We start from the raw sequence: 10,383 nt of genomic DNA, 5'->3' as shown, positions 1-10,383 counted from the left end.
AGTGCCGAGACGATCAACGATGGGCAGTTCCACACCGTTGAGCTGGTCACCTTTGACCAGATGGTGAATCTCTCCATCGATGGCGGCAGCCCTATGACCATGGACAACTTCGGCAAACACTATACACTAAACAGCGAGGCGCCCCTCTATGTGGGAGGTGAGGACCTGGCCTGGGTGGAGCTGCAGCTGGCCCTCCCCGGGCCACTCCATCAGGTGGTAGCAACAGACATTCCAGGTGGGGCCTCTGTTGCTCTCTGGCCTGAGCCTTGCGAGGCTCAGGAGAACTGCCCTGTGGGGGACATTCCAAGGTGGCAGTGGGGGAGGATGCTAGTGAATGGCCGAGCTGCTGGCGGGTTGTCCACCTTGCCTAGAGCCCGCACTGCTCTCTGCCCAGCCCAGACTGACAAAGAAGGATGGGAATGTGGGTTGGGCTTGAGGCCTGGCTGGGAGGGGGCCTGGACTTTCCCAGCCATCTTTTGCACGGTAGGCACCTTTCCTCTTGGCTTAGGGCCAGAAGGGGCTTGTCAGTTGTTCAGGGTCCATTCTCGGGTCCCTCAGAGGCCCAGGCATGGACTCCCTGCTTCAACTGGGTACCTCCCAGCTGGACTCACAGGCTTTGTGGCTAGATGACCCCATCCAGCACCCGAGAACATTTCTAGGTCTCGATGAGACAGGTGTCTAGATGCAGTGGGGCCGCCTCAGTGCTGCAGAGGGTCTTGCCGAGACCTCGGCCAGGAGGGTGTGAGAGATGGAGCCCTGGATTCTAATCCCAGCTCTGCTGTTTACTCGTTGTGCAACTTTGCGCAGGTCCCTGAGCACTGAAATCGAAGGGGTTTCAGCAACTCCGACGTCAGAGGGCTGCTGTGAAGGGATGACCACAAAAGTGGGGGACAAAGTGCCGTACACTTGAGTTCTGGGCCCAAGTCCTTTGCTGCTTTTGGGGTCTCTGGGAGGTAAAAGCTGGTGTTCTGGGCAGGAGCCCTGGGTGAGGGCGGCCAGACTCAGGCACCCAGAGCATCACTTGTCAGCTGGCTGCTGCCAGGCCTGGCACCCCCAGGCTCTGATCACAGAGGAAGCAGCTTTTCCGTTTCTTCTGGGAAAGGAGTCTGGACCCTCCAAGGTGGCAAAAGACATTGGCCTAGAGTTGCAGAGACTGAAGGACAGATGCCGAGGGCAAGAGGGAACACTGTAGAGATGCCCAGTGGACCTCAGAGGTGGGTGCCAGGCAGGGTTTGAGCCTAACTCAGCCCAGCTCTGCCCCCTCCCCTCCACTCCAGGGATGCCAGTGGACGTGAATTCGGCTGCCTTCCGCCTGTGGCAGATCCTCAATGGCACGAGCTTCCACGGTTGCATCCGAAACCTGTACATCAACAACGAGTTGCAGGACTTCACCAAGACGAGGATGAAGCCAGGGGTGGTGCCAGGCTGCGAGCCCTGCCGGAAGCTCTACTGCCTGCATGGTATCTGCCAGCCCAATGCCACACCAGGGCCCGTGTGCCACTGCGAGGCCGGCTGGGAGGGCCTGCACTGCGACCAGCCAGCCGACGGCCCCTGCCATGGCCACAAGTGAGCCTGGGCTGGGCTCAGGGAACCCTCCCCCACTGCCCACCTGCAGGTTCCCTTCCCTTCCCTGCACGTTCCACTTCCCCATGGTGAGGAAAGACTGTCTTTAAACTCCAAAATTGGAACATGTGGCCTAACACAGGGTTTTATTAATTTTTTCTGGCTTTCAGTTTTTATTAACAGGAAAAGGACCCTAGGGACAAACAGAGAATCACATTTTGCTCCCTTTGTTTCAATTCTGGGAACAGAATAAGACCCTGTGAAGCCCGAGGCTGGGGGTGTGGGCGCCCTCGGGGGGGCTCAGATTGGCTGTGGCCTGTCCTCACAGCGCCTTTTCTTTGTCCCCTGCAGGTGTGTCCACGGGAAGTGCATGCCTCTAGATGCTCTTTCCTACAGCTGCCAGTGCCAGGATGGGTACTCGGGGGCCCTGTGCAACCAGGCTGGGGCACCTGCAGACCCCTGTGGGGGCCTGAGGTGCCTGCACGGCCACTGCCAGGCCTCAGCCACCAAGGGGGCACACTGTGTGTGTCACCCCGGCTTTTCGGGCGAGCTGTGCGAGCAAGGTCAGGGGCCCCCCTCCTGACATGCCCTCTCCAGGGTCCCTCCCCACAACGTGCTTTAGTGACTTTTCTTTTTCCCAACCTCAGCAACCCCTCCGTGCCCCCTCTCCCCTCCTGCACCTTGGGCTGCTATTGGGCTGTAGCGCCCCCAATCCCCTGGGCTCTGAGCCCCACCCCCGGACAGATGCCCATCTCTCCCTGGCCCAGCTTGACCTGTAGCCCCTTTATCTGGGCTAAGTGCCCCTTCTGCCTGGGGTCTCTCCTTACAGAAGAGACCACCAGAGTAACAGCATCTTGGCCACATCACTTAGGGACCTGGAGAGCAGCAGGAAGTCTGAGAGTTGGGGACCCTTCCCAGGTCCTCCTGGCTTCAATTTCTTCTCTGATGTCATCGCCTCCCAGGCTTCCAGCCACCTCTTGCACTCCTCTGGAGGCCACTGTACCCTGACAGCCCAATCTGTCCTGGGGGACCTTGGCAGCTAGAAAGTTCTTCCTTTTCACTGACCTCACTGTGGGCCCAGGAGGAAGCGTGTGCATGTGCATGTCTGGCAGTGAGGAGGTGGGGATGGAGGTGGGGTCCCAGGATGCTGCCCCACCCTCCTCCTCCTCCTTTTTCTCCTCCTCCTGCCTCCCCAGGGGCAGCACTGGCCCGTGGGTGTGCCCTGAGGCTTTCTCTTGGTGTCTGTCCCATCCAGAGTCCGAGTGCCGGGGGGACCCTGTCCGGGACTTTCACCAGGTCCAGAGGGGCTATGCCATCTGCCAGACCACGCGCCCGCTGTCGTGGGTGGAGTGCCGGGGCTCATGCCCCGGCCAGGGCTGCTGCCAGGGCCTGCGGCTGAAGCGGAGGAAGTTCACCTTTGAGTGCAGCGACGGGACCTCTTTTGCCGAGGAGGTGGAGAAGCCCACCAAGTGTGGCTGTGCCTTCTGCGCTTAGCGCCCGGCGTGGATGGGGAGGGGAGAGGGCGGGCGAGGGGGCGCGGCCGCAGCGCAGACCGAATGGCCGGCAGCTGGGCTGGGGTGCGGGCCATCACCACGGCGACGCTTGGGCTACCGGCCCTCCCGTGGGGGGGGGGGGCAGCCAGAACCACCTTTCTAAAGCAAACGGCGCCGCAGCTTGGGGCGGGGCGGGGCGGGTGGGCGTGGCCCGGGCCGCAGCCCGCCCTCTCCGGAAGTGCCTTGCACAAATAGGCGCTTAATAAACATTTGTTGAATGAATGTGTGCGTGAGGTCAGGCCAAGAAGTGCAGAATAGTGACACCTCCTCCTTGCCTGCTACCTGGGTCTGAAGATCGGACTGCCCCTTCCCAAACCAGCCTTGCCCTCTCACCTGTGGCCTGTGCGGGTCCCAGAAGCCCCTTGCCCCCCTGCAGATAACCTTGACGTACTTTGAGCCTGCGCTGGGGCAGCCGGCCTGGCTCTCAGCTTCTGCTGCTGCAGCGTCTGCTGGCAGTAGGCCAGGCTGCGAAGGGGAAGGGCCCCCTCCTGCTGGCCAGGAAGGGACCAAGCCCTGCCCCCTGGGCTGCCTGGCAGTGCTGCAGCCACTGCTTGCTTGGGAACGGGCCAGGGGGTGGAGGTGGTTTTAGGACCAGACCTCTGAATCCCAGAGTCATGGGACGAGCATTGTAATATCAAGGAGGGTGCTCATGCGGAGGAAACCACCGCTGGGACTGCTTAGCGGGGGGACGCCACCAGCAAAAAGGACAGAGAGCTTCTGGTTCCAACTGAATAAACATCACCACCTCCAGACACTAGCCACCAAGGGGCATTGGTCCTGGGCTTCCCCAGCCATTAGCCAGCCATCAGCTTCTAGGTAGCAGGGGGACTTGGGGTGTAGGGGGCTTGGGCTAGGCTGCCAAGCCAAGGAGGGGTCTCCTCCCATGTAGACGGGGTTCAGATCACCTCATGCCGCAGACCAGTAGGGAGCCGTGGTCCAGACATCAGGAAACCTCCGCTGGCTCTGTCACTCTGGGCAAACTTCTTCCTCATGGGCCTCAGTCTCCTCAGCTATCAAATGGGGAGATGGGGGCGAGCACTGTAGACCCTCCCACTGTGGCTCCAGGAGGGAAGCTGGAAGAGTTAGAAGATCTACTTTCATTAATCACGTCAACAAGTATTCATGTGCCTAACCGGGGCTGGGTACTGCGGGTGTTCTCCCCTCACGGACAGATGGAACTGACTACAGAACATCACAGGAGCAACCTGTGATGCCTGGGAAGGATGCCTGGGAAGGGATCTGAGGCGAGTGAGGGCTCCAACCACAGACACCGGCCCAGGCCAGGGCTGCTCACTCCAAGTGTTTGCAAGGAAGGAGTCAGTGTCTGAAGAGTCATCGAACATGTGGCCGTGTGACTACAAATGATTCTCTTCCATGCGGAATGAAAACGCAGAAAGATGACCTTTGTGCCTAAATAGTGAGCTGGCTGGAAGGAAGATAGGTCACGCTCTCCTGTCCCGGTGTCTCCCCAAGAGTGTGTGCCCCTGGGGGATCCTGGGGGGCAAGGAGGGTGAGCATGTCCCTGTCCTGGCTCCTTCCATCTGCAAACAGAAGGCAGGGTCAGGGGAGAGTGTTGTGTTGGGGCTGAGGTGGCCTTGTGCTTGGGGGCAGCAGGCGGAGCCCTTGATACCGAGTATCCCGGAGCCTCCTACGACTGTGCGCGCCTGGTGTGCTCCACTACCCTGGGACTCAGGCCAGTTAGTTTGAGTCCTGGGCCCCCTGTAACGGGAAGAGGACCCTGCCCTGTCCACCTGGGGAGGTGTCCTGAAGGCTGGATCTGCCCCTCACCAGGGGCCAGGCTCTATTTTCTTGGAACTCTGAGCAAGGCCACAGCACCCCTCACACATGGACAGCAGCCTGGGCCTCGAGGGGCTTCTCCTAGGGCTGCACAGCACCCGTCTCTTACCTAGACTTTCTGGGCCCCTGCGGGCACCTGGACAGCAGCCAGCACCAGGCTGGGTAGGAAGGAAAGCTCAAGTGTAGCTAGCCTGCCCCTTCCACGGAACCCACCAACCCTGAGACACATACCTTCCCCTGGCCACCACCATTCCTCACTGACCTGCAGAAACCGTTTCCTGGGCTTGAGGGGCGATGTCTGGCAGGACCTCTTTGCTCTGCAGAAGTGGAAAGGGCACCTGCAGACAGATACTGGCTGCCAGGAGTCCTGCACTCCCAGTGCCATGGGTTTGGGAGGGCAGAGGATGGAGTGTTTGTTTGCAGGGAGCACCCTGCGAGCTTGCTGCCACCGCTGTCCACCCCTCCACAGCACCCCACGCCCCAGCCCAGCTCCATACTCACCCTTGGTCGAGCCAGAAGACTGGGATACACCACAAGGGTGAGGGCAGCAAGGGGCCGAGAGACCCATGCGCCCCAGGATCAAGTTTTCCTCAACTGAACCACCAACCCGAAAGTTGCTAAGGAACTGGATCACCACACACCTTGCCTGTTCCCGTTTGGGCCTGCCGAGTCCCAGAAGAAGGCTGCCGTGAAATCATCTGAGAAACCATTTCCAAGCCTTGCCACCCCTTTGGTAAAGAATCCAGCTCACTTGGACGTCGTCCTCGGCTGGTTCTACTGAAGAGACACAAGCAGGGCAAGTCCCAAAGCTGCTGCTGCTTTGGCAGCACTGCAGGCGACAGTGGCCCCGGCTCCCTGTGCGGGTGTCAGGAAACGGAAAAGCCTGGACTTTGTCTCTTCTTTGCCTGCTGTTAGCCTAACCATGAAAGTATCTCTTTACACAGAATACTTAACAGATTCTAATATATATTTGTATTTCATTTTGTTATAGTATTTTTATATGTTAAAGTCAACATCCAGTGTCTTGCTTTGCTTTTCAGATGCTATGTAGTTGTGACATTTGGTTTGGTTTGGGGTGGGGGGGTTCTGTAGTCTTGTTTGGATCACTCTTTTAAAGAGACTGGTTTAGAACAAGCCCCTGGGGGAGCCACACCTGCCCTGTCCTGAGACGTGTTATTTTAGAACATGTTGGATATTGTCTGTTGTCTCCCTGTGAACATGAAATTGATTCACTCAGGTTCTGCCTTTGTTGATCTCTTTTTCTGCATCAAGGATGAGCCCAGGGCTGCTGACACACAACCTCGCACGGGCGAGAGTTTCTGCGCTGCCCATAAACCAGCCACAATCCAGGCATAGAGCCCAGACACAGCACATGTAGGGTATCTGCCCTTGGAACTCTCTAGCCTTCCTGAAGTGGCAAAGGAGGCTTGTTCCTCCTGAAGAAGGAAGGGGAGGTCTGGGGGGGTGGCTTAGTCATAGCTCCCTGGGGATGTCAGTGTGAGAACAGAGCCTGACACGGCACAGCACACACGGATCTGGGGAGGCTGTCCATCCTCACTTCTCTCCAAGGGTCACACCCACGTTTTGTAAGTTTGTGTACAGAGCCATGCCCATATTTAACATGGTTCTACTATGACTTCAGACCACAGAATTGCACTCAAATTGAGCTTTGTAGGATGAGTGACCTCAGTGTCTTGGTGAGGCCAGGCCCTGGCAGTGAGGCTGGGCAAGCCCCCTGACACCAAGGGGACCCTGCTGGCCCTCCTCTGATGCAGGACCATAAACTGATTTCCCGCTCGTGGTGACGGTCACATATGCCACACCTTAACAGCACATGGTCACCTTGAAAGTGGGCAGTGATGGTAACTGCAGTGCCTTCAAAGCAATGAGGGATTTGGGAGCAAATGTAATGAACCAGGTAGAGGACAGAAAACAGGTTAAAATAGGGTTGTAAGCTCAAGCGTCTGGAGAGGCCAGTAGGTTACTTACCTAAATGAATCACGTTGGCGCATGCCCTTCAGCCCACCATCTGTACTGCCACTTCTGATAAAGCAGCAGGGATAGAGACGTGGTTCCCTACTGTAAAGAGCAAGGGACGAATGGTAAATGAGGCAGACTGTGATGACCTGAAGGGCGAGCTTTCCAAGCTACCCAGCTTCACCTGATTCTTACCACGCACTAATTTTGTCAGATCTTCATTACCTTTTTTTAAAAGAGAAGCTAGAAATCAATTTTTATGTAAACACTCAGTTTTAAAATATTGTTTTTTAAACACTGGCTAAATAAAACACAACTGTCAGCCACCAGTCTGCAACCTGAGTTACAGTAAAGTAAGTGGCACATTTCAGTTACAAGGAAATATCTAGCCAAGGGAATGGGCACAGCAGGGCTTGGCTGGGGGGTGGAGGGAGTCGAAGGGACGCCCAGGCTTCCAACTAGAGTTGCCACACTTCCCTGCATCTCTATCACCCCTCTGTCCTGAGCCCTGAGAGTTCATTTTAGAGATGTCCCCTCACCCCAAGCCAGTCTGCATCTCTCATGTCAGATTCCAGTTATTCTACCACAGGATGAATATTGGAGGAAAAGAGGTCTATCTCAACAACGAAAAGTCCTCATCTGGAACAAGACAGTTCTCCAAATTCAAATTAAGAAGGGCGGCCTGACTGCCAGCTGCAGGGTTATTTCCATCGGGTGGAGTTCTGCATGTCAATGGCCACTGTCAGATGAACTTGTTAATGAAATTGTGAAATTGTGGCCGATTCCACAGGAATCACTGGCTCACTGGATCCCTAAACAGACTCACCTCCAGGAGAGTTGAAAGAATATAACGAAACGGGTCACGGATCGAGTAAATGGAAGGATTTCCTGCCACACCCCAACATGGGCTCCAGAAAGCTGGGGTGCTGTGCACATCCCCCCTCATCTAGCAGTGGCATACCTGAGGTCAGAAGCGCGGATCCAGTTGCTCCTTGCACCTCAGGATGAAGCACCGGCACCTTCCCAATTCTGCCATGCGAACTCCCAAGGATCATCCATTGTGTTTTCTATTCCCTGAAGTCAGGCGTAACTCACAAAATGGCCACAGATCTACCAAACGATGTTCCTTTAAGTCCCAACACCAGTGGCCGAGGCAAAAGTAGTAAGAAGTATTGCTTTTCGGTTCCTTCCGGCAACTTAACAACTTTGCCGCAGGCTACAAGTTGAATGCTGGGCTTCAACGCGTTCTGTACCCTCTCCAGTAACTACACAAACACACTTTAATATCAAAGAAGTTTAATACGCTGCAATAAAATAAGCGCCTAGGAAAAGCTCATGGAATAGATGTCAACGTTAGAGAAATCCCACCCACACATCCTCTAGCTCCATAACCCAACCCTCAAAACCAAACTAGAAAATCTGAAACAACAAAGGAAATCCTTCCAAGCTTGGATTTCAGTGAGGGCCCCTTTACCAATAACAAGAACACAGTTTCCTACATGGTCTAATAGGAAAGTAAAACACAGAAGCACAAAAAGTCCACAAGATTTCAATATTTAAGAGACTTGGTACATATTCAAAGTTAAAATAACTCCAACTTTTATAGCTATACATATTGTTTTAAAGCAACTTAATATATTTTAAATCTCATATATACACTCTCAAAGGTTCTTCAGGTGAGGTATGTAAACATTGTCTAATGAAAAATTTTCAATGTTTCAAACCAACAAATTCACAGCATACATTGAATTTTCTTCCATAAAAGACACAGTATTTTCCTACACTCACTAACATAGTGGAAGTCCAGGCCCAAGGGATACATGCTGACCATCCGGATTACCGTTTGCAGAAATCCTCATTTCACTACTTTTGACAAGACCGCCTTCACACGGGTCAGGATCACACACTTGGTACCAGGAAGGAGCTAGGCCCTCTGAAGACTCTGTCCTTGGGCATCTGGATCGCTGGCTAAGACTCACAAGACAGCAAAAAGGAGCACGTCTGAACAACTACGAGATTGACCTCGGCAATGACAACACTGGGAAGAACCAGAAAGACCTTTACAGGAACGGTAGAGATTCATCTTAGAGCTCCCTGGATCCACAGCCGGATCAGCAGCCCTGCCCTAAACTCATTCTGAAGGCTGTGGCCTGAAACCAATAAAAACCCAACACGGCACCTGAGCTTCAGTTAAATTGCATGGGCCTCCTATGACCCCCTGGCCTCTCAAAGGCATTAACTCTAGCCTAAAAGTAGGACCCTGGGCTGTGCTTTTCATACAGGTTGGGGTTGAATTTCTTAATATCATAATACGTATGGGAAAATAATGCCATGAGTTCACAAAGATGACCAGTGCCTGCACACAGGCACTGGCCAATGACCTGGGAGGAGCTCAATTTTGAAAACTACTTGTTCCCTGAGGGTAAACAGCAGGCTTCTATTGAGATTACGTGAGGCTAATAAAGGGATTCTTTATTACAAGGCCGTAAGACTCGGGAGCCTCAGGGCGGAATTCTATTTTACCCCACATAATCTATAACGCACCCCCGCCCTCCCCCCACCACAAGAAGTAGTCACCTTCCCCAAGACACAACATAGGTCCGCTTCTTTCCCCTTGCTTGCTTCAGGCTCAGCAATGGAAAGTTTTATCCTAATGCACCCACTTCAATCTAAAAAAACACTAGTGAAAAATTCCAAACACCATCATAAATACAAAAGAGAAGACATATTCCAAAAGCCTAAAAAACTACATTATTCTATTAATGGTTATCTGGGTGTGGGGTATTTTTCATAAAGTTCAGGACGGTCACAAGGAGAGGCTGCTAAACAGCTTAGAAATCTGTTGGGCTGAACACGCTGGGACGCTTGGAGAGGCAACTGCCCTCTTTGCATGAACCGAAATGATTTAACCCCAGACACGGAGGGGGCTTCAGATATTTCAAACTCAGGCACAGAGGAGGAGTACAGGAAATGGGCTAGCTCTTAAAGGTAGCTCAGATACAGTCAAAGGACTTTTTATTGGCCATTTACATTTTTAATGTGAAAGGTTCTTACACTTACGCTACAGCCAAATGCGTTTTGCCTCAGCTAGATTCTGTAAACCCTACAAATTCATGGAAAATTGATAATTTTTCAGTCTCTATGCCCAATTTTTGATGTGTCTGGTGCTGGCAGATTTCTCATCCATCGCTAGTGTCGTATGATGTGAAGGAGCGTGCAGACAAACAGAAGCAAAAATTCAAGTACAGCAACCTCTCCAGCAAAGGCAAGAGGTCTTAGCAAGAGCTGTTCTACCCCCACCCTATCCTCTGAGACAAGGGCTAACGCAGAGCCCGGAATAAATGCTATTACCTAGAATCTTATTGCTTACAGGCAACACATCAGAAAGAAAACCTGGAAATCTGCTCCGCAGGTCTGGGGGCTGACCACTGACCGGTTTATCATACGTGTGTGTGTGTGTGTGTGTGTGTGTGTGTGTGTGTGTGTGTGTGTG

General features: G+C 53.8%; 1 protein-coding gene and 1 long non-coding RNA gene across 5 annotated transcripts in view; one reads left to right on the top strand and one right to left on the bottom strand.

Moving 5' to 3' along the window:
• SLIT1 (slit guidance ligand 1) overlaps nucleotides 1-3,076 on the top strand; it is a 166,430-nt gene extending 163,354 nt beyond the window's left edge. Inside the window, exons 34-37 of the mRNA XM_027112183.1 lie at nucleotides 3-157; nucleotides 1,278-1,566; nucleotides 1,915-2,126; nucleotides 2,819-3,076. Of these exons, the coding sequence (XP_026967984.1) occupies nucleotides 3-157; nucleotides 1,278-1,566; nucleotides 1,915-2,126; nucleotides 2,819-3,057 (895 nt within the window). The 3' untranslated portion in view covers nucleotides 3,058-3,076. The remainder of the gene's footprint in view (nucleotides 1-2; nucleotides 158-1,277; nucleotides 1,567-1,914; nucleotides 2,127-2,818) is intronic.
• On the bottom strand, nucleotides 2,973-10,372 carry LOC113623255 (uncharacterized). Of its 4 annotated transcripts, none has more exons than XR_003433856.1 (3): nucleotides 7,852-10,372; nucleotides 5,176-6,992; nucleotides 2,973-4,126 (listed from the first exon to the last, which is right to left on the bottom strand). It is a non-coding gene; the product is annotated as an uncharacterized LOC113623255 (long non-coding RNA). The 4 variants fall into 4 exon arrangements; XR_003433857.1 differs by lacking the exon at nucleotides 2,973-4,126 and having other exon boundaries at nucleotides 4,921-5,280; nucleotides 5,555-6,992; XR_003433855.1 differs by lacking the exon at nucleotides 2,973-4,126 and having other exon boundaries at nucleotides 4,921-5,690; nucleotides 6,903-6,992; nucleotides 7,852-10,365.
• Nucleotides 10,373-10,383: the final 11 nt, after the last annotated feature.

This window comes from Aethalodelphis obliquidens, unplaced genomic scaffold (genome assembly GCF_003676395.1).
Source record: "Aethalodelphis obliquidens isolate GAN/ISIS:26980383/991018 unplaced genomic scaffold, ASM367639v1 scaffold11, whole genome shotgun sequence".
Classification (NCBI taxonomy): Eukaryota; Metazoa; Chordata; class Mammalia; order Artiodactyla; family Delphinidae; genus Aethalodelphis; species Aethalodelphis obliquidens.
Note: the sequence above shows the minus strand (reverse complement) of the source record. Positions and strands in the feature narration are given on the sequence as shown.